The sequence below is a fragment of the Accipiter gentilis genome, chromosome 6 (assembly GCF_929443795.1).
Source record: "Accipiter gentilis chromosome 6, bAccGen1.1, whole genome shotgun sequence".
Taxonomy (NCBI): Eukaryota; Metazoa; Chordata; class Aves; order Accipitriformes; family Accipitridae; genus Astur; species Astur gentilis.
In genome coordinates, this window is record NC_064885.1 from 38,490,711 (window position 1) to 38,515,331 (window position 24,621).

Below are 24,621 nucleotides of genomic sequence, written 5' to 3' on the forward strand. Positions count from 1 at the left end.
ATACGATAACGTCTTAAATCAGGCTCCAGGTGCACCCCTGCTCCCCTTTGAAACACCCGACTTGCAATCCAAATGTGGAATTTGTGTCGGTTTTCCCCACAGAGCTCAGCTTTCAGACTTTGTAAAGCTACAGAAAAACCTGAGGACAGAGACCCTTTGTACGCAAGCCCAGGTGGAGAGCTGGGTCCTGCTGCTGGCAGACACCTCGAAGGAGCCTCTCTTTGTCTACAGGTAACAAAACCCTCAGCTTCCAGCAGATACGGTACAACAGTTAACGTGATAGGAAAGCATGTGCACCAGTGAAATGAAGCTGATGGGGATATTTTATACTGAAAAAAAGCCATCGGTTTCAAGACGACACTTACAGGCCAACGAGAAGACTTCCAGTTTTCAAGCAGTAGCAAGTGTGAAAAGGGGAAAGGGATAACAGCCAACTAGAAAACTAATTGACAGATACACAAAACTTCTATTTGGATGTGTATTTTTGAGGCGCTCTCATTTAAGGACGCATAGAAACATCTGAGGGACAAATTTTCACCTTTACAAATGCAAATGAAGTTCTTGGGCAAAAACTCATACGCGCACAGATAGTATGTGTGTTTATACTTAACCACCAATTGAGTTGTTTCTCTGCCTCACATACAGACCAAGAAAAAGGCAGATTTACGGTCTTCAGATCCATATAGCGCCCTCAGCCGTGGGCAGCCTGTGCAGCCGGGCATCCCCCAGCAGGAGCTGGTGGGGGTGCAGGTGTGGGTGCCGGGTGTCCGTCACAGCTTCCACCGCAAGGCTTTAGCCCGAGCGGTGCAGCTGCAAGCATCGTGTCAGCGTAGAACCCCGGTGCCACGAACAAGCTGCCGTCTCTCCTGCTCCTCGCGAAGAAACTGGCTCCTCCAGGCAGGAGAACGTGCTCACAGCGCCAGGCACCGCTCTGCTAAACAGACACTGGTAGGTGAATAAATAAGGGGGCTGGTTACAAATGACCCTGCTAGCTTTAAGAAAACAGAGCACAAATACGTGTGCAAACCTTGGTTTTATTTTTATGTGAATGCCAGACAGGATACTTCAAGGTAAGAAAGGTTTCGTGAACACGCATGCAGAGCCGACACTAGCATCAAACTGAGCCATTAACGATCTAATAGACTAATGACCTACCAATTAGAGATAATTCAAGTCACCTTGCACACAATAAATCAATGTCTTCCCTAAGATGAATACACTAGCAAAGAATTTTTCACAGCTTTTAAAGCCACGGCAACACGGGTAATACTTGGTAAGGGTACTGAAAAGAACACACAAGAAAAAAAAAGAGTCTTATTTTAGCAATCTAAATATGTGGATTCCCTCCCTGAACGTACAGTGACTTAAGACAGGTATTTATTTCCACTCCAGAAACAAAGTGAAGCTGAAGACAGCCATACATCTTTAGCTGCTTCACCCATTTAAGACATCAGGTTTTATCAAGGTCCCCTGTATCAATGAAGAACATGGCATGAATACTCTCCAACGCTATACTGTACGCATCAGTTCACTTTCTGCAAGTGATTTCGTTACAGATATTTTCCTTCTGACAACTCCAGCGTTAACAGGGTAACAGAGATATGGATGCTGACAGGTTACTTGAACTTACAGAAAGAATCCAAAACCTCAAAAGCATTTGGCAGAATTAGATCAAATTTGTTCAAAACTCAAGCAGGCCAACTGGCAACGCGATTTAACATGAAAGCTGTATGGATGATCTGTTGTCATCTTACTCTTCAGCAAAAACACATTTTGGAGAACAATTGAAAAAGTAATCTTGTATCTCGATAAAGCATCAATTCAGAAAGATGACACCAGGTACCATTTCACTTTGGTGAAAACTGGCTATTTCAAGCGGCTTGGGAGGCTGTCCAGAAACAACCGTGTCTCTAGGAAAAGTAGCACACGGTCACTTGTGTTTGCCCGCAACTCCACCGATCACACAGGTGCAGATGACCACATAAGGAAAAACAAAACCAAGAAAATCCCCAAACAAGAAACCCATGCCACTCAGCATTATGGCATCTCAGGAATCCTAAAAATGTTAATTATTTGAGTTGATCAGAAATACTTCTGCTTGTTGAACTTCAGCCACAGCACGGTGAAGAGCTCAGAAATGAAAAACATGCTATCTGAAATGTTGAGAAAAGAGTTCTCCTAAATTAATTGGGCTGCTCTCAGTTACAGCTGCCAAAGTGGCAAAGCTGACTTTTAGCGTGGAAAAACGCTGCAGGTACAACAGTCGCGAGCGTTTCCCATAGAGCGGGTGCACTGAAGCAACAAAGCACAAAACATGCAGATCAAGTTGCAAGCAAGTCAGGAAGATCTACAGCAGGGCAACCTGCCATTCCTCTTCTGAATTTGAAATAAGATGTGCAAAGCTCTCCTAAGACCAAAAGAAGCTGTTATTCTCCTGATATTTGCACAGAAGAACAAGACAAACAATAGAAAGAGACACCACTCCTTGTGAACTGAAGCATTTATATTGCCCAGAAATCAGGGAGGAATTTTCTCTCGACGCAGCATCCTTTCGTGAAAGAGCTCCTGAGTCAGGGCCAGGGAGGAGCAGCGACTCCACGGCCGGCCTCTTTGTGCGCCTCTTGCAATTTACTGGTCCGTGACAAGTCTGTTCAATTTTCCTTGAAAATAAATTAAATGGTTCCCAGATAACTCAAAGAAAAGGCACGGTCCTGCCAGTAGCTCTCCACAGGACCAAAGCGACAGCTGACTGCCTGGCACCGCCTTTGCTCAAGTCCCCCTCAGGAATCCGAAGTTTCCACTTCTTTCTGGGCAGTTCAGCAAATGTTCAATGTGGTTCACAGCAGAAAGAAGCCTGAGGTGACCTCAAGTATAATGGATGGTTTCTTTACGGGCGGAGTTTCAAAAGCCCCAAGGAAGAGCGTATGCAGAAGAAATAATAAAAAGGATCTGAAAGACAGGAGGGTCCCAGACTGCTCTTCTGGGGTGCCCACGTGCTGGTGCCCTGCTGCTGGCCAAAGCCTGCGGCACATCCATGCAACGAGCAGGGTAAGCAGGTGCTTGAAAGCATACGCAAGCCGAATAAAATAATTCAACAAGTGGCTTTCTTGAATTCAAACCTTTGTAACACGCAGCTCATATTCCTAACTCACATTATTTTCCTACCAGGGTACATAATTAGTGACCGGGTGAATAGGTCTGCGGCTAGTGCCACCAAAGGGGCAATCTCACTCTCCTTTCTTCCCTCCTCCTCTTCTTTTCTGCTCCTGAACTGTGGGAGCTGAGACTAAACGGCAGAAAAACTATTCTTTTTTTTTTTTTTTTTTTTTAATAGGATCAGTTTTCCCCTCCTGACCAGGCTAACGGGTATGGCAAATGGCAGCATAAGGCAAAGGAAATAGAGGGAGATGATGCTAGGGCTGGAGAGAACATCGTAAGGTCATGTCTTTCAGCAGCAGCTATCCATCAGGTCAGGTCAGGTCGCTTGTATCAAACCACAACTTTTCCAAAGTCCAAAACAACCATGGCTTTTATCAGTAAAGTCTTGCTCTCTTCCACTTGTATGAAAAAGACAAGGAGGAGAACAGCTTCAGACTAGTAGAAAACAGAGTAACCATTAAGTTGAGCTGAAAGCTGTATGAGTGGCACCACATGCGCAATCACAGCAAGACACAGGATTCGTCATCCAGCTTTTGAGACACAATTAAGAGAAAGGTTTGACTGTAGGTTAGAGATCATGGAAGATCAAGTAATTGCAGGTAAAATACAAAAGAGAAAGAATTAGAAAGGGGCAGAAAGGGCTTACAGCTCCTTTTGTACAATGAAACAGCATAGGTGGATGCCAGCAAACCAAATAAAATGAAGACAGGGAATAAAATACTATTTTCACTGTTACCTCTGTCCAGAAATTCAGGACAGGAAAATACAATTAAAATTTTCAAGCACGATCCTCTACCTTTGAGGCAAGTTATTTCAGCCAACAAACGGCTGAAGCTCTCCAAGACTGGCAGCACCTAGTTTCCCCCATTTACCCAAAAATACTTTTTAAGAGAGCAATGAGTCAGAGCAAGAACTGCAGTTCTGTGCTCTGAAACTCCTTCTGAAGGGGGCAAATTTGCACCAGTGGCTGTTCAGAAAGCTGAGGGACCTTTGGCCTCCCTGAAGCTCCGTCGAGCCCACGACTGTTCTGGCCACGTTTCACAGGCACTTCTCACGAAGGAGAAGCATTAGCTGTCTCCAGAGGGAGTCAAAAATGTCAGCTCCACACACAGCAACTACAACCGTGGACAAAAAAAAGAGTCGCTTTTTACTGAGGGGGGTGGAAAACATGTAGGGAGAGCAACCTCTGCTACAAACTGTTGAAAACATGAACAGCTCTGATGACAGCAATGTGGAAGTGTGCACGGCTTAAAAAGAGATCTGCGGTCCTTATCAGCAACATTGCACGCTGTCAGCTTTTAAGGGCTATCTGGGTTGAAAGGCAGTTTTTCAGTCTCTAACTGCATTTGTACTTGGAACAGAACTACTACTGCTTTGATGACTCTCATTACATTTTTAATTACAAAAAGCTCCATTTAGAATTGTCCAGACATTTGCACAAACTGCATTTAGCAACTCACTAAACCCGGGCAGATAAGACTAACCACTGTGTCTGCCTGGCACATCCATCTTAAAGTCAAAATAAAGCAAGAAAAACAACGCTCCAAATTGGATATTCAAAATGGTCCTTACAATATACCTCCTAAAAAGATGAAAGAAGGGCTTTAAAAAGCTGCAAGCAGAGGAAACAGTAGTATTAAAGGAATATTGCAACTACACAGCTTGGGGTTAGAAAACAGCTATAGTTCTATTTCTAGCATAGCAGCTGGCTCAAATAACTGCCTAATTCACTTAACCCATTTTGTGCATAAGCTTTTTTGGCTATATATAGAATGGAAATAACTAGGCGAATGAGCGGCAGTTGGTAAATGCCAGATATTGACTTGTAAACCTCAATTTCTTTCCTTTTGTGTATATTACGTAACACAAAACAGAGCACCCAAATTTGATGCTAAGGTATCTGGGATGGCCTGAAAACTAAAATTCAGTCTAATTCATTCAATTTGCTGTGCTTGCCAACAAAACAATTTTAGTCTTAGATTCACCCTGAGGAAAATGTAAGCTTATGCTATTTGAACATATAAAAGGCCACCGTTCAAATAAAGACAAGGCATCAATAAACAAACTGCAAAGCCTTGGAACACACCCCGGCTTTCTGTAGAGTTAAGCACCGCTTGCAGAGGAACTGTTGAAGTGGAGAAGAGGAGAAAAATTCACCTTATGACAGCAGGACCAAGACTTTAGAGGGTTTTTTCTCCCCCTGGTTTTCAACTTTTTTTTTTCTTTTTTTTTTCTTTTTTTTTTTTTTTTAAAAAAAACCCACACATGGCTTACACTACAAACACACTCAGGATGCTTCTCTTATGTTCTGCAGGCCAAATATTTCTGCTTGATTGGAACTACTGTAACACTATTAGCAGTTACAGCCATAATTATCGTGTCTACCACTTCCACATACCTCAGCACAACAAGTTCTTTCAATTTAACATCTTACCATGTTCTGAGATATAACTAAGTTTCCAAAGCCAATTTGAAACTTAGAGTTTGACTAAAAGTTCTGCCATTGCTTATATGCTCCTCAAAAGCAGCCCACTGCAATAAGACCCAGCAGAGTATAAAGTTTCTCAGTATACCCTTCTGGCCATAAACAAAACCCCCTCATTTGCACAGCACCACCACCCACGCACAACCATTCATAGCCTCAGTTAGAGAGATTACTCTGGTGTTTATCATTAAAACTGGCTTCAAAATAGCATCAGGTTAGCTGTTTAGCCTGATACTTGCAAACAGCATCATGAAGTGGGGGCTACATCTGGAAATCGCAGTCAGCATTGCACTACCGGGTAAGAAACAAGACAGACAGTTATGACAGGTTTGTTTAAATGTGATCTGAACTAGCATATTAATTAATTCAGCAGTTAAAACCATTTGAAGGAAACGTATCAAATACCCTAAGTGCAGGAAGGGGAGAACCTCTTTACGTGGTAACTGCACCCTTCCCGAAAGCATTTTGCCAGCCAAGGCTCCTTGGCTGGAAAACTGACGGGAATACATTCAATTCCTGTACTAAATAATGTCACTGCTGAACAGGGGGCACCGGCTCGCCGAGGAGCCTGCTAGCCAGGCTCCATGCTGCGCAGACCTTTTGTAAGAAACAAATTCCAATAAAACTCAAAGTGAATTCTCATACCCTGGCAGAGCAGTTAGTTTCTGGAAACCTAGGTAATAAAAAAAGATACTGAGTATCCCTTACAAATATTCTGGGGTGGGTGAACTTTTACAAAGACATGAAGACTTTTTAAGTTGTAGAAGGAATAGCCATGTAGTATTTTCTGCAGGCTCCAGGCAGTTCCAATGGGCATGTTGATACAAATGATGTGCACAGAAATACAGAAAGAAACAGTCTTTAAAAAAAAAAATAAATTTATGCACAGAATGAAAATAAATAGAAAAAAAGGATCAAAAGAATGGGACAGTATAGTTTCCTAATGCTTTCCAAGTACATGGATATACACGGAAGCTGTGGGTCTGCTCCAGGACAGCCTCCCAGCTCGCATGGAGCAGGGAAGCATCTCTGCAGACACTCGGATGGGCAAAGCCCAGCGGAGCTGCCCCGCAGCCCCCCCAGCCTGTGCCCAGCAGAGGGGAGAAGGGCCCCAGCCCCGGGAGCACGCAGGGAAGGGGATGCATCTGGTCCCGTCTCCAAGCCGCAGGTACCCGGGGCGCTGCGTTATCCGGGGAGAGTCCTCAGCCATCTTTCTGGAGAGAGGTCAGACCGCACATCTGGAGCTGTCGCGGTGATCTGAAACTGTTAAAGCATTTCACAAAGTACATAAAAAAACGTATACTGGCACTTCTAGCCACAAAGGACAGACACCCGGATGACCTTGGAATAATAATCTGGAACATTAATGTGCACATTCATTTTCCAATCGGCAAATTCGTTATCTCTCTTACCTAGTCTATTCTGACACATTAGTTATTCGAGCAGCTCGTAAGAACACAGAATATCCCAAAAGAGAACTTCAGGAGAAGCTTAATTAAATAACTGATTATTCTTAATGTTTAATAAATAAATACATGCACATACACTTTCATGTGATGAGGTCCCAAGGGAAAATTTTGTAAAATAAGCATCAAGTGTTTATTTAACTCAGAGAAGCAATTAAATCATTAAGAAGAGCTCAAAGTAGGCATTATGCTGATTATCCCTTAATTGAATGCATTCACAGCAGTGACACACAGACTGCAACAAGTATGTTACGCACTGATTTTTTTTCCTGACCTGGGCACACTGCACAACAGATCCACCATCTGATAAGCAATACATATCCAACAAATAAGCTAATTTAATAGTACCAGTTTGTACATACCCTAGTTTTTCCCTGCCAGCATGGAGGTATCTATGATTACTGCTCCTAAAACCAATTTAGACACGCTTAAGTTTACTTAAATACAAATGGATGAAGCTATTTATTTTATCTACTTTTCATGTTAACGAGAATCTAAGCGCAATACTCATCTACTCTTTTCATCTGCCCTAATTGCAGCCACTTGTCGACGCGGCAGTATCTGACCGCGTCTCCTGCGCTGCCTGTCCTCTCCCACCCTGCGGGGATTACAACCTCCAAGGTACCATCCGATGGAGCGCGGAGGTTCCCGCGGGCCGAGGACAGGACTGGCACCCATCGGTAGGCAAACTGCAATCCAAGGAGCTCCTTCGGTGCAAATCCAGTTCGCACTCTGAACATCGAAGAGCCACCGCTGAGGAGTCCCAAACCATCCGTTTTCCTCAGCTTGCAGACAGGGCTTCCAGCCGCACTTACCACATACGAACACGGTCTGCGAAATTACACCGTGACCACAACCGAGTAGCTGAAATGCAAGAGTTTGAGGACTTTTTCTACTCAACAGCAGTCACATCTCCTGCGTCCCACGACAGGGGTAAACAAAGTAATTTTATAATTCCCTTGGCAGCGGCAGCAGAAGGCACCGCCGACAGGAACGCGCTCCGCTCCAACCACGCTGGAAGAGGAAAGCGGCTGCCAAAGCTTCTAGTCGCCAAGAAAATTACAATATGATAGTCTTAATTATACTAATTGCGTTTCCTGGTATTGAGGCAGGATTAATATAGTATTTCTTATGCTAGATTTCATAAACACAATCGGTTTCAGCTTAACTCTTCGTAATTGTATTTCACAGCTCTTGCAAACAATTAGCCACCAATTACCTTCATTCCATTTTGCAGATGACTGATAAACACTCCAAATATCAGAATTCTCCCTCAAGGGAGGCAAATTACTTCTAACTTGTTAAGTAATCTTAATGAACCCTCAGTGAAAATCCTGCAGGCAAATCACCCGACAGCACTTGCTTGCCATTTCCATGCTGTTACCAAAGGCTACAAAAACTTCCACCAAGAGGAGAGCCATGCTTGGACCAGCTTTAGAGAGCTGAGTAACAGTCTTAAGGTGATGAAGTGATCAGATATAAACAGAAATACAAATATATATATTTCTGTATATGTTTATACAGTTGTGTATATTTATACTTTTATATATAGATATACACACACACAGACATACATGCACACTCATGCACAAATACTGGTTTTAGAAATTAAACAAGTTTGAGTTAATGTAAGTTTCAAGGCAACAGGTGCTGGGAACCGGACTGGAGGGACCTTCTTATTTTCTCACTCCCCCCCTGCTCGCCATAGCCCCATCATCAAACCCAAAGGCTCTGCCTCACACGACTGAGAATGACAGGCATTGTGTTTCGGTCCCCTCTCCAGGCACACCTCCAACATTCAAAACAATTCAGCTAGAAATATTAAAAAATGTTACGATGAGATAATATTGCCTGCTGAGACAAAACTAGTATTCTATAATGTTACGCCAAGGTCATCTGTAGCGACCTAGCCAAGATGGCATTTGAAGAGACTGACCCTTAGCAGCAGCGGGTGTGATATTCAAAAATGTATGAGTTTCCAGGAATTTTAGGCCAGATTTTTATCAATAACACAGTAAAGCTTCATTTAACATGTACATCACTCCGAAGGTGATGTTTGGATAAAGACGACACAGGTAGCTATTGGCCACACAGTGAATTATGTACTTTTGCTTGAAAGCTGTATGGACAAAAGCCCTAAGTATTCTGAGCTAAAACGAAATGAAGACTCTTGCTTGGCCAGCATTGGCAATAGTGAAGCCTTCCCATAACATAACAACAAGAATCTATTTTGCTGACAAAGCCTTACACCAGGGTTTCCGCAAGGGTTACTTGGCTTCCTTCTTCCATACCTGCAGGGTCATGAGCCCTTCACTTGTCAGGAGAAGGAAAAACAAACTTTGGTGATGAATAACTTGCAATACTTCACATACATACCAATTAACATTTTTCTGTGCTACTAAATATTTTTTGAAACCTCCTATGGAGGGTATCATCAGAGAATTAACAGCAACCCAGAGGAGAAGGCGCTGCTTCTGACAAGCCATCTACACTCAAATGTTCCCCCATCCCATCCCCAACAGAAACAAGAGGGATAAGCTTACAAAAAAACAGCAGCAAGAAAAAAACCCAAACCAAACCAAAACAAAAACACCCCCACACCACCAAAACTGTTGTTAATATAATCAAGTAGTCAAGAAGTTATAAGCAATAATCAAACACAGCTTATAAACAAAACTTTTGCAGAACCCTACAGCTTTACGCTATAACACACAGGGGGTACATTAATAGAAAAATAAATTGCACAAATTATGACAGAAATTGGTCTTGTGCTGAACATTAAAAAAAACCAAACAAAAACCCCACTCATCTCCAGGAGTAGCTTGATTTTTAAGTAGTATTTGATGCTCTCTGACCCATAAAGAAAGGAAAAATCAAAATTAAGTTTTGTGGTGTTTAAAGGAGTAAACCACAGTGTAGGTTTATTTGTTTCTACTATATTGGCCTTAAATATTTTAGAGCACAAATTCAGATTCTAGATTTACGTTTTAGACAACTATGGCTGATACTACTGGATGGCAGTCTACAGCCTTCAAGGTTGTCCAAGGTGATGCAATTTCAAACTGGATAACGTGGCTGAGTGGGCTTTTTTCTTTCCTTTTTGTTTTGAAGCCAGCGATGCTTTCATTACAAAGCTGATTCAGCAATTTGTTTCTGTTAATAACATCTATTCTTCAAACCTATGTTAATGAAAATATTCACGATACAGAAAATGATCTATTGACGTCACAGGCACAGAACCCACCATATCGCAGTGACTACAAGAAAAGCTGGTGCAGAACGAACAAACAAGACTCTTAAGGATATGATCACACATACTCTTTCTAAATATAGAAGAGGTTAGACTTTCAGAGTGTGGAAGCTACCCAACCCAAGAAATCTGACAAGAGCAGAATCAACAGCTGATTCAGATACAGCTTCCACCAACCGCTACAGATTTCTTTATGATAAGAATAAATACAATTTAAAATTCAGCAAAACCAACAAACAACCCAATCTACATTCTTAACCATCAAGACATTTAAAGTCAGTTCATTATTACTTATCCAAGTTGAGATTTGTTTTAAAATTAGAAAAAACATAACAATAATAAAAGCCCTGTAATGATTTAAGTGACAATACGCTTCATCCACATCCCCAATCCACATCTCCTACCTTAGTTTCCCAATTAATTGATAGACAATCTGCCTTGCTGCCACAGATGTGAACATAATATATCATCAGCCTCCCTCAGAGAGGGAATTTCATCTGCAGCTCCCTAAGTGAAGTTCCAGGTACAAGTATTTGGAAATTGCTACCAAGCTTCTTTCTATCTCCCCCTTCATCCCTCAAATGGGCAACTCAAAAAAAGTCTGCTCTTAGAGCGTGCTGCTTAATGTCTCTTTTCCTGGGTTAACAGTCTGACTACATAGAAGGAAATGCCCGCCTTAGCCTTTTTATAAATAGCATCAAACTATGCGCTATGCCAATTTCAGGCAGTCACAATGGAGCATATGAAGTTAATAAAAGTTATAAAACTGGCAGAACCTGCTTGGTCGAGAATTCAGTATTTCTTTCCTGCAAGGAAACAGTTCTTGATATGCTAAAATACAGAAAGTCTATCATTAGAGGCAGGAGGAACGCTGTTCTGTACAGCACAAAGGCTTCCCAGCTTCAGACACTTGTGTTTGAAGAACTCATCCGCCGAACACACGTCTCAAGTCCTTTGAGCGCAGTGGAATCTGGGAAAAACCATATTCAGGTGGACAGCCAGCAACACGATGCACAAGCTTTGTAAAAGGAGCCTGTGGCAGAACTGACCTGGAGGATTAATTGCTCCTCTCATTTGGATAATATATTCTCTTTAAACCAAGGTTAATGCCAATTGCCACACCAGTTACTTCTGGTTTTGGCAAGAGGAACAGGTAGGTCTTCAATTACCAGAATTCACTTTGCATCCTCTCAAGAGCGTCCCACCACACGTCATACCAAATGCATGAGTTGTCAGATCCTGTATCCAAGACAAATCTCACACTAAAACAAAGCCAAGATACCTGTACATTTGCCATCTTTCTTAGTGCCCTACTCCCTACCTCCTTGTATTTTTTTCCTCTGCAGGAGACTGAAAAACTGGGTAAGACTTTTCTGATAAAGTTATACAAAGAGCTATTTCTGGTTGTAACAGCTCGTGCTAGCTTTATTTTGAAAATGCTAACTTTTATCTAACACTGCAAATCACATTGCACGGTGAAGAGTTTTTACTGCATGTACAAAACAAACATGAACCAAAATCAAAGAGGATAAAGAATAAAAAGTACAGGAAAGCAAACATTTGCCTGAGAGGAGGAGTAATGGAATTTAATAAGGCTGATGGAATAATTTCTTGACTCGTCTGGCCAATGAATATAATTGCTTCAAATTAAGAAAGCTGAATATAATTGCTTTACTAACTTAGAACTATAGCTGCACTAATACACTTTAAAAAGACTAAAAGCACTGACTAATATGTTTGCAATGTCTGTAGTCCGAGTAGACTGGGTAAAGGATGTGTGGATCTTGGATTTTAAAATCCTGGCACCATTGATTGGAATGTACTGGGTCCACACTTGGAGGATCATTTGCATTTGAACAGACTGACACTGACAGCTCAAGCATTCCTGCAGATACCGATACACTCACATAGGTTCTCTGTGTTTTGGGGAGAGATCCACTGATAGCATGCTGGTATGAGACACTGCCTTTCCAACTGCCCCTCAAATTAGTTTGAATGTACTGCACTTACTGATCCTTTCAGACACACACATATATATATATATACACACACACATACACAAGTAAAATAAGGACAGACACAAACCCCAAATACAAGTCCTGCATATTTACAAAACCAAAAAAAGTTTGAAATTATAGCCCAAACCATATGTTCTAACATTTGTCTTTAAAGTCTGCTGTCCTAATTGTAGAGATAAATGCATTTCCCAGCAGCAGATTTTTAGGCATTCAAAAAAAAAAAAAAATCCAAAAACCCCCATTTTAAAGGACAAACTTCATGAACTATTCCTCTGCTCATTTACGTCTTATTCCGCTGTGAAGGAGGATGCCCCGTTTTTATATACTCGCAAAGGGGAATAGTTGGGAGTCGTAATTTATTTCTCATCCTGCTGATGATTCAGCCCCTGCCCCTCTCCGCCGCCGAAGCTCCTCTGCCGGGAGGCCACGTCAGCAGGACGAGGAGCTGGCTGCCAGGTCACATCCCAGGCTGGCCGGAGCAGAGGCACGCCGTGGCACAGGCAGCACAGCCCTGCTTTCCCAGGGAAGAGGTTGCAGGGTCGGGAAAGGCTGTGGCTATCCCACTGAGTATACGGGGTTGCAGACCGTTAGCAAGGGTCTCGCAAAACGCTTGGAGTTTCCACACTTCAAAGTGTTTTGGAAATATTTCCAGTTTCAGCGGTATTTCTCTCCCTTTCTCCCCTCACAGTGGGTACTGTAAAACATTCGAACTTTAGGATTTGGAAAGATTAAGCCAAATTAAAGTTTAGTTATGTGTCAAGTTTCTTCTTTTGTCTTTTATCAGGGGAGTTGGATTAAATAATAGCTACCAGTTTACTATATTTTAATCAAAAGGGATTTTTAAAGGACTAGATGTTCTCTACAGCAAACCTACCGCTGCAGGTGCATCTTATTCAAGATTTAATCCACACACATGCAAAAAAACTTCCATGATTATTCTCAGCATTATCAGATCTAAAACGGAGAAGATAAGATTATTCACACGGTAAACAAAGCATCCTATTGCTTACTTTTGGCTTCTTACTTAGTTTCCTATACTTTATTGTAGTCTGCTACAAACAAAACCAATGAGATGAAAGGAGAACGGTGCTACGATCTCACTGACAATAACAAGGGAAAAACCTACTCTGCGTTCGCATCCCTTTGCTCTCTCTTGTCTTAAACGGTTTCAACACAAGTTCCACAAAGGTATGGAAACATGGAAGTTAGTTATTGCACGCAGAAGGAGTAAGTGATGCACGATCAGGACCTTAGTTTTCTAAGGTGACCAAACACCAAAAGGCCAAAAGGGCTCATATCTGAAATACAGGTAGAATCAGCAAAAATAACACAGAGGATAAAAGGCTCCACTGCAAATTCTGATATTTTCTGGTTAATAATGGGGCAACAATGAGGAAATAAAATAACAATATCCGTTATGATTATATGGTTAGGTATTAACAACTGGTGGTTTATAGCTATACCTTTGAAAAAACTATGGAGTGCATCATGGATAATATCCCAACAGAAGGGTCACGACTGAACCCAGGTCTGGGGACATGCCAGTGCTACAGAGCTGAGCTTGCCAACACACCAAAGCGACCAAAGGTAGAAGATGGTGACAGTGCTTCTAAAGGATGATCTTGACTCTGTTGATGGAAATATTTTGGCCAATACAGCAAAGGCTGGTCAGATAGAAATTACAAACAGCGACATGGGATTCTTCCAGATTAGAGCCCTCCAACACAGTTTTGTTCTGGAGGATGCTTGTGCAGATGATTCCTCGTTTGTCCATTAACAGAAAAAACTTTAACACATCAGAAACTTACTTAAACATGTTGATGTACCAAGGCGGCCAATGGGTATTAGAGGCCTGACTCTTCCATCAAATATTAAGCCTAAACACCAAGTACCACGAGTCAATTAAGATTATGTAAATGATCAGTAAGAATTATGCTTTAAACATATTAGGGTGAAAAGGGCCCTTACTCTAAAAGAGAAAGAAATTGAGCCAAAATTTAATAAAAAAAAGGTAAGCAAAAACTGTTTAATACCAAAGGAAGGGCTGTATTTTAAAGCACCACCACACACAGATGGTTTTACTCCAAACCCTAATGACCAAAACAATCCGAACTGAAACTACATTTCCTGCAGAAAGTTTTCCATACCATATAACCGGTCTGCACATCAGCACATAGGTGGGAAGAACCGAAACACTTTGTAGAAACAAAGAGAGACAAAAATCAGAGGTCACCCTGCATTTCACCCTTCCCTGACACAGCCACAGCATGTCCACCCCGTCCCACTCCCACGCGCCCTGGCAGACGCGCCCCCAGGAGCCCTTTCTCCGTGGAGGTCTCATGCCTGACCTCCTGCAGACACCCAACCACCACCAGACAGAAGACCGACACGCTGAAGAGGACATGGGTTCTTCCCGCTCTGCAGAGTTTTATGTTCTGACCAACGCAACGCTTCGCGGCGTATTTTGAGAACAGTCACAAGTTCGTTTCTTACAACTTAACTGAGGACCGTATTCTGAGAGTTCAGCAGGTGATTATGGAAAGAAAGCAGATGCTATGGCATCCCTGCTGCTGCACCAGCCTGGGCCCCCCCCAGCCCCCAGCTCTCACCAGTCCCCAAGCAGCAGCTGCCCTGAAGTGCCCAACGTACCTTCTCCCCTCAGATTTCAAGAGCTGCCCTTTGATTAAAGTGTATTTCCAGCCTTCTGGAAACCTCTCCAAAGCAACACCATTTCAGGTGCTGCTACTATTTCATCTCAGACTGAAAGCAAGCCAGGTACACTGGAGCAAGCCATCGGCTGCCTCTCCACCTGCAGAGCGATGGAGGGAGATGCTCTCAGCACTTGATGCAACAGGTAAGCTCGCCGCATATTAAAAAAACCACGTCAGCTACCTGAACCTGTTTTGTTTTTTTTTTTTTTTTTTGATCCATCTCCTTGGGCTTCCTTCATTCCCATTCTTTGATCCAACAACTATCGACTGCTTCCCTCGCGTGTGCCCTTCACTACTTTCATCTCGGTACCTCCATCCCCACCCAGTAACACGCCAGTTATCACTCATTTGCTTACATGATGTCCCATCTGTTTTCAACTCTTTCCTTCCCTCCAAGAAACTGACTCACTTCCTCATTTCCGATCTCATGCTAAAGGGGGGGAAAAAAAAAAATTACTTTTTTTGGTTTGCTCAGACTAGACTGAACAACCTTATTTCACTGACACACACACTCTTCCTACATAAATCTACAGCTATTTACCCTTTAGTATGACCCATTCCTTTACATTACCACACCAAGCCACACCCACCTACCAAATCAAGGGAATAATAATTCCAGGAAATCTTTCATTTGAGAAACCACTGCTAGATTTTTAGCATACTTCTGGCCTTTCTCGAGTTACTCGCTTTTAGAGCCACAGAAAAAGCAGCACTGAAATTTAATTCATGCATTCTTTGTTTTACAAGGTAAGAACAAACAAGGGCCCTGTAGTGCTTCAAGTTCAGCATCGACGGCAAAACACTTGAAAATATCTCTTGAAACAAGTAGCAGTATTAGTAAACCATGTATGTTTATTATTCTGTTTTCATTTCAAAATGTAACCACCCAAAGGCAATTTAGGTTCTTGTCTACTACAGAGATATTCACCTTTACATGTAACTACGACCCCTCCATGCCATTGCACATCTGTATCTTGTCCTTGAAAACATCACAAAAGCCCATTTAATGCAGACCCTTGTTCACCTGTGCAATACTAGAATTAAAGCATAATTTCTTTTCATTAGCGTATTTGTTCTCTTCGCATGCAAATTTTGTGCTTCGCTATTCCAAACCTAGTGCCGTGACAATGAACAAAGACGAGAGATAAGTTCAAGAGGGTATTTTCAACAGCACGGGCTAGACAGAATACACCCGGAGTTTCAATTTTTATCGTGCCAGGTGCTTTTCTGCTAGCTGTTCTTTCTGCTATCTTTGTTACAGGCTTTTCACATGCTACACATACATACAGAAAATTAGAGAACAGAAAACTCAGCCTGGTTTGCTTGTGGCCAAAAATGAGACCCAGCTTGGGTATCATTTAGATGGACAGCAACAAAAAGTACATTTAGTAATAATTCAGCAATTCTGTGTGGATAGAACAGATAGTTACACAGTCTGCATACTCTGTACATATGTATTTTCAACATGTTGGTGACAAGCAACTTCAAGTGGCACCAGAATAATCATTTTGTCCATATTATTCATACCACAGAGCTCATGACAGCTTGGCATTATTGCCTTCCAGGATGAAAAAGCACTGAACAGATTTGTGGGTACAGCCCCACTGCCCCAAACTATGCACAAACTGCTGTACTTTTACGGAATTTAGTACGTGATACCATTCCCATGCAGCAATAGAAGCTCCTATCAAAGATCTTTAGATACTGGCTAAAAACATCAGCCTTCAATCAGTCACTAGGGAAAGGCGAATTTCCTGAACACGTCAGATTCACCCGGATCTATTTATTCTAAAATTCAGAAAGCAGAGTCATTGTTTTTCAAATACAGGGGGGCTGTTTCAGTTCCATTCTGTAGCTGATCAGATCCACGTTCTCCTTTTCTTCTGTATTTCATTTAGTGTGGTTACCCCAAAGCACTAGCTAGAAGCAATCTCTTATATAAAGGGAATACAAGGTCTACAGTTAGAGCGGAACAAAGAAATGGATGAGGATATGCCCTGCCCTTGTCTTTTCCTTGCAGAGCTAGCAACAGTCTAGTCCTGAGCTTGTGAAAAATTAAGTGGAAAAATGCATAAAGGAAATGAAGTATTTAGAGTATTGACATATTTATGAAGTATTTATTATCTGTCAAAACTATATAAAAAGAGCAGCTTTTAAAACACTGATGATACAGCACATATACACCTTTCATCGCTCAAAAATACTGAATTAAGATTCTAAATCTTTTAACCACCCACAGAGGTACAGTTCTGCAGTTAAAGCCCAAAACTTAGCCCGGCTGGTTGGCAGCGCAGCACGAGCGGGGCTTTCCTCCCCTCCTCCCCAGGGATACCGTCATTTTCAGAGGAAGCATACTAATACTTCGTCATTAATACGCACATGGTTTAAAAAGAACAAAGACCGGTCATCCAATCGCCCACAAATATTAAGGATGTACCTTATGTTTCCACTTTATAACGCAGGCCAGGTGGCCAGTCTCAATGTTCACCAAGCACTGAAGGGTTTAACAGGCAAGGTAGGCAGGAGAGCATTCCTACCCAACTCAGCTTCTAGCAACTATTAAAAAAAAAAAAAATATATTCCTCTAAATTAATCCCCAACATCCTCTTTCTTTATTCCTTTATTTGGTTGTTGTTACAAAGGCTACAAGTGTCACATACCACAGTATCTCTTTTATTACGTGGGGTGGAGAAGGCAAACCCTTAGAAAGTCAAGTCCTGGCGAGATCACCTGGACCCGCTCAGATGCTTCCCTTAAATAACCCGACGTGCGGACTGTGACATACAGACCTGTACTCAAGGGCTGGATTTCTCCAAAACACAGATTTCTCGGTCTCTTTAAATCTGTCCTCTCAAGGAAACCGCAGCCCCTCTTCATGCCCAGTGACCAGCTGAACTTCTCCCAGCCACCGCCGTTTCCGTGAGCTGCTTAATCCAGCCCCCCACCGCGATCTATGGGGCTTATAAATCAGCGGCTTAAACAAGTCACCTCTGGCTACATGCAAATAGAAAACAGGAATGAAGGGAGCACTTGCTCTAACACAGCGCACGTTCAATTAGAAGTACACATTTACTCCTGTTTTATAGTATTTTAGGGGGGGAGTTTCTCAGTTGGGGGGGGTGGGGGAGTAGTGTGGTGTTTATTTTTAAAGTTTTCACTGAGTATCCTACTGGTGAAACCCTGAGGAATTGGAAAAAGTTTTTGCATTTAGGATTTCTCCACTATTCCAAAACATCGGCGACCTTCAAATGTGCATCTATTCTTTCTGGTTTTAAACAGTGATTACTCAATTAGTGGCTAATTACACTTCAGGGTGTTTAAAGCGGAGGATATTCCACAGAGGTTTTCCTCAAACAAATGTCCTTCTTCCAACCTTGAGAAGACAAATGAAGATCCACTAAGTCTTCTTTTTCTCTGCTGTTTTCACATCAGTCCTCTTACACACATTATCCCCACCCATCCCCAGACAGACTGTAGCTGTGGAGGTTCACAGGACATCCAAAACAGGCTCCAGGAACACAAACTGAAGATTTGCACTGCCAAAAAGAGACTTTCATGCTGCCTTAACATAGTGCTATAATTATTCCATAGCTTGCTAATCATAGTGCAATGTGGGAGCAAAGGAAAATGCATTATTATTGTCTGAGTGCTGCCCCACATCCAGGGAATACATTAACCTTTAAACGTACAGAATACTCTATCACTGGGGGGGGGGGGGGGAGAAAAAAAAAAGAAAGAGAGAAGTTTTGTGGAGCAAGGGGGTGTGTAATTTCCAAAAACACTGCACACAAAATAAGCCTGTCTTTTACAATAACCTCAAAGCACAGGAAAAACAGAACTGTCAAAAATCCTAATCTTAGTATATTTGTTGACTGATTACAGTTTCTTCCACAATAGTTCACTATTAAGTTCCACAATTGCACTGTGAACACAGCTTCACCAAAAGAAAAAAAAAAGCAACAATAATACAGTCACGTGCTCTTCTGTGTTTGAAGCATGTACTTATTTCAGCAATAAAAATATTTCACAATAAAGTAGGAGTTGAAGCTTTAGTATGAAAAGAGTATCAGAATTTTCAAACAGAACTTAAAGAGGGTATATAAATAAACGCGTGTGCTTTGGCAGTCAATACTGCAGCTCTACCAAAAAAACAGGAGACAATCTTGTGCTGCAAACTCTAAATTAGTTTTATGAAAGACTGCTGACGAGTACCAAACAAGCCTCATTAGCATAAACATGTTACATTACTGGGAATACAGAACCAGAATGTTTCAAGTTGCATTCATTTAAATGCACTGTCTGAACAACACTTTGAGCATGAAAAAAATTATAAATAAATGGTGTCATAATTATATTTGTAATGGAAATTTTTAATGTACTAACCAATATAAAGCATTCACTTCAAATAAAAGGAGTAGCCAGCTTTATTCCTCTGTTAATTGCCACGTGGACCAATTTCTTACCACATGGCATGTTGGCTATAAATCTTAACAAGCAGTTTTAAATTGCTGCTATTATTGTTCATCAAGACCAAATAATCCCGGATGGTGTTCAGGGAAGCTTCTGTAACGCCTATCTCAAACAACTATTAATTCATCATTTCCATGGGGATGAAATTTCAAGCAACAACGACCAACTCCTCCACTGTTTAAATTGGGGGCCCACAGAAAAGATACGAAGCGACTGCAAGACGGGAAATTTCACATAGTTCAAAGGACAAACTCCTCCCTATGGGAGCGGGGCAGCACTGGAACAGTTTGCCCAGGGAGCAACCTCTATACTCAGAGAGCTTCACAACTCAGGAGGTGGCGGACAACCCAATCCACCTCTGACACTATCCCTGCTTTCAGCAGAAGATTGGATAGGGTGACCTCCAGGAGTCCCTTCTAATCCAAATTCTAATAAAAAGCATAGCTATCCTTGAGCAGTATGATTTCAGTATTTGTTGCAGTCTAAGAAAAAGTCTTTCTTGAGCAGATTTCAAATTCACAGTCAAAATACAGGGGCAATTCACTAGCTAAATATTTATTATTAAACTGACTTTCTCTCCCCCTATTGCTACTACTTTTTTAGGAAAGGATTTTGAATTAATAGCCCACTGAGATTGCTGCTTAATAGTATAAGCTCTGGAAAGGATAGGGGAGGCAACACTACCTACTTCCCTTCTCAAAAAAATAAGATAATGGCATAAACTCAAAAAATATCACTTAAACCAGTATTAGCAGTACAGCTACACAAGGTCTATTCCCTTTAAATTTTTATTTAGTCTTCCCATATTTGCTGTAGACAATGTTGTATATAGGGAAATATCTGCTTCACTTCAAAGCTCTATTCGCCACTAGCTAGAAACCCTCTTCACAGTACTCAGTATACAAACTGAAAGATCTTTTGTTGCTTCTCTCTTCAGACCTGTTAAAAGATTTTGTGTGGGCTCTCTCTCATAAAAAACCACAAGCACCATTTATCATATTTGCACAATTTTACCAAGAGGTAAAACAGTAGTCCAAAGACTACTTACATGCTTTTGTTCGATACTACATAATTAACTGGCTCTGCTTCTAAAGAACCAATTTAAAATTCTGCTCAAACCCAATCTGACTTCTCCAAGCACTCTGTAATGTCTGTACTTCTCTGCTCATTTTCTATCCCTCCAGATGCCTGTATGAAAACAAAATAGGTTTTCCATAGATATCCACTTAATTTGTTACTAAGTTTTCAACATAACTTGGGAACTCTCATTTGTATTTCCTATCTGGTTATATGGAAATATGCATATATATATATATATAAAATAAAAATTGCTGATAAATAACTGCAGAGAGAGAGAAATCTCTTGGACTTGCAAAAAATTCATGACTCATTCCGAGATATTAAAGTCCTATAACAGCTACAGCAGTCATGTCTGCAACTTCCCACTCTTAAGTGCTTCACTGTATTTTTAGAACTGCATATCACATTTTTGTAGAGATGAGAGAACAAGTTTTCCATAATGCAAGCAATGCCAGTCCACACGTTCGTGTATCCTCTTACCTTGGATGCACTGCAGGGTTCCATCCTCAGCCCTTATTGTAAAGGTTTCACCTGGATTAACTTGAACCAAAAAGACCTGCCGAAAGAAAAACAAATTTGTTTCACTGTGATCTTCAAAAATTAAATTTCCCCAACCCAACAATTGTGTTACCTGTACTTTGGAAGAGGTATGGGGGACAGGGAGGGAACAGACTGGTATCTTTGGGTACCAGCAGCATCCAAGAGCCAGTAAAGATTTAAAGCCTACCTACTCATCTAAATTTTCAGAGCTGAAATAAAGACATAACTCCGTTGCAGATGAGAATTACGGTTTCAGGTTCCACCACCAAACTCTTGACAGTGTGTTTAACTTGGCCAAATGCTGATAGCTAAGGACATAAATCTTTAGACCACTGGCACATGAAAGCAGAGAGCACATAAACTCCAGCATGCAGCACCCAGCCATACCTAGATTTCAAATTCACAGGAATAAAAGGGTTTTTGTAGCATAAGGGCATTTGATCCGTAACGTTTTTAAAAATTTATCCTTCAGTCCTACACATAACAGATCTCAGTTAAGCAAAATCCACAGACACACACACACAGTTCAACAGTTGTACACAGAACCAGTAATAAACTATTTATTTAGTAACAAATATAATATTTTTAAAAAATAATCAAAATATCACCTCATTGCTGAATTCTGCAGATGATGGGAATGCTACAAAGACCAGGAAGCACCAAAAGGCATCCCAGTTCAGCGTACGTTGTACTCATCTTTATTAATTTTCAGGTGTCTAAAATGATGGTGTTCGAACTTATCATTTAGATTTCTTTCTTCAATGGAGACTTTCACTGGGAACCAGTGATCACTTATCCCATGCTCTTGCTGCCTGTCAAACTTTTACTCGCACACACTTCTGTTAACTTTGCATTGTCAGAAGTTCAATCAAAATCTGGATTCATTTTGGTATAAATTGAAAATTTAGGTTGATATATTTTTGTGAAAACTCTCTTTAAATTTAGGTCGGGTCTTCACATTCTGCGACACCTGCATGCAGAACTGAATCACTCAATATGGAAAGACAGAATCTGAATGAATGTTGTGTTTCTGAATTCCTTAAACTAAATGCCCAAGATAATTATTACCTAGATGACCTTTCGAATTACAGTTATCCTACAGAAACTCATTATTCCAGCAACATTTTTAAAGCACAAGGTGGAAATCAGAAAAATGACATATGAAAGCCGTTATTTTGTCTGCAACAATAATTTCTTGGGGAGCACAGATCACGGTGGATCTCATCCAGCATACAGAGCACAATAGATGGTTCAGAAGAGATAAGAGGCATTCCATCCCTAATCTCCAAACAATCAACATCTAAGTGACAACATTTAAGTGGGCTTTTGCTATGAATAGGCAGGGATTATCCACAACAGGTTATGGGCATCACGTCAAAAGAAGCGCAGAACAAAGCAGTGTCATTCAGCTTAGAACAAAAAAAAAAAACCACCAAAACCCCCCAAAACAAACCACGAACCAAGAATACAGAAACCTGAACACAAAGAGGCAAAGAATCATAAAAATATTTCATTAGCTCATTTGCATTAGGTGTCTAAACCAACAGCTCTAAGATCTGGTTATTTATTAACAGGCTTGATTAACATAAACCAGACGCCCTAGCACACCATCACACCTTTGCAAGAATTTGGTCCAGTTCCTCAAAACAGCCCCTAACTAGACTGATGTCTCCTATATGAAAAGCTCGATCTTTTCCCTGAAGCGGGGAGTTTAATGGCAGATTTAAGACTGACTGTGAGAAAGGGATTCCTCTTATTACACGAGGCACGTTGTGACCCCAGAGTTAATCGGAAGGGCATGATTTACAAATTCCTTTTCAAGGAATCATTGCAAAAGGTCCATCACCAGCCCAAGTGTGCCTTAGCACACCTGGTGGTGTGCTCTGAAAAGAATTCCTTGGGCTTCCACATTAAAAAAAGATTATATCCCCAATAAGAGCCGTTGCTTATGACAGTTGAAATGAAGCAGCATTATCCTTGCCTAATTACACAGGTTTTGAACAGAAACAAATTTGTTTCCATCAACAAATTTCTTTCCTGAAGGAGAGCAGCTGCCACTGCTTCGTCCCCCACCCATGGGGAGAGCCTGGGACTTATACAGAATAGCTTCTTTTAAAATGTTATATATATGGAAATAATTCCTTTCTGACAGTTCCCAGAGTACAAGGGCTTAAAGATTTCATATTTATTAGAAAAAAACAAAACCCAAACCACCACACCCACCCCTCAGCACTAGGTACTGTCACAAAACATGGGATTATGTTGGTCAGAAAGCAAAGTACCCCATTGCATGCTGCAGGATAACCACCATCAACTCTACTTGGCATGTCTGGAGTAGAGACTATACTATTTTGCCCAAATTTTAAGCACAGCTCAAGACAAGAGACCACAAAACATTGTCACACAGGATCTTGAGGTTAAATATCAAATAGTTGAAAAATGTTATCCTTTCTATATATTAGCTGTGCAATTAAGCCACAAGCCCTTTCAAAATGATATTGCCGCTGGGAAAAAAGTGCTTTATTCGGTCAGTCAGTATTTGCAGCAAGTTCCACCATGGTTTTCACCTAAAATCCGGTAAAACTGATCCTGGTTTCCCAAGGTCTTCAGTAAGTTTTTCGAGCTTCAGTGTTCATAAAATTATACTTGTGCAATGTATACAATTTGTACCATCTCATCTCCTAACACTACAAGGCTGAAAGCCATAACTCATCTGGTTTTATTGGTATTTGGACATTTAAATATATACACAAGCACAAAGATTTCAAAGGAGGTCAATGAGCTTGATTTCTATTAAACCAAGTAGGTCTTCTGCACCTAGTGATGGCAGCCTCACCAGATCTTCACTTTCCGAGTAGAGTTTTTTTGTGCTACAGAAGAAACACCAACATTTGTGAAATTCATTCACTTCAGCAAAATTTCAGAAAAATTAGGAGCCAAGGAGCAAGAAGAGAACCCAAGGCCCTGAGCTGCCAAGCCTTTGCATATAGCCGAAAAGGCCATCTCCAGCTACGCGGGGTTTCTCAGAACAGTAAAGAAATCAACCTTCAGCTACGGTGGTACAGAAAATCACCTGCTAAAACCAGTAACCATCAGTGCACGTAACAGACTTAGAAGTTATATTGTAGGCAAGAACTGCACTGTAATAAAATATTGTAGCTATTGTTCCCTAAAATGTAAAAAAAATAAAATAATAATTAAGTTCTGAAGGTATTAAGAGACATTCTTCTCCACTGATGCTCAAATTAGCCGCCTTCGGAGCAGAAGAAAACGCTTACAGGCTGTTGCTGGGGGAATGCAGCTGTATGGATAGCAAACAGGAATAGCCGACCTGCGACTGATGTGGGTCAACACTGGAACAAGGGCTGGACCCAAGGTGGCCTCAGACCCAGGAGCAGCGATGAGGATGCTCCTCGGGCAAGACCCTCCGCTTGCCCCTCCG

The 24,621-nt window shown here is 41.3% G+C and overlaps 1 protein-coding gene across 2 annotated transcripts in view; it reads right to left on the reverse strand.

The window, feature by feature from the left end:
* FNDC3B (fibronectin type III domain containing 3B) overlaps window positions 1-24,621 on the reverse strand; it is a 210,000-nt gene that overhangs the window by 139,972 nt on the left and 45,407 nt on the right. The window contains exon 3 of one of the 2 annotated variants that reach the window (XM_049803975.1): window positions 21,120-21,195. In XM_049803975.1, the coding sequence (XP_049659932.1) occupies window positions 21,120-21,195 (76 nt within the window). Of the gene's footprint in view, window positions 1-10,764; window positions 10,946-21,119; window positions 21,196-24,621 lie in introns of those variants that run through there. The other variant, XM_049803976.1, reaches the window with a different exon arrangement.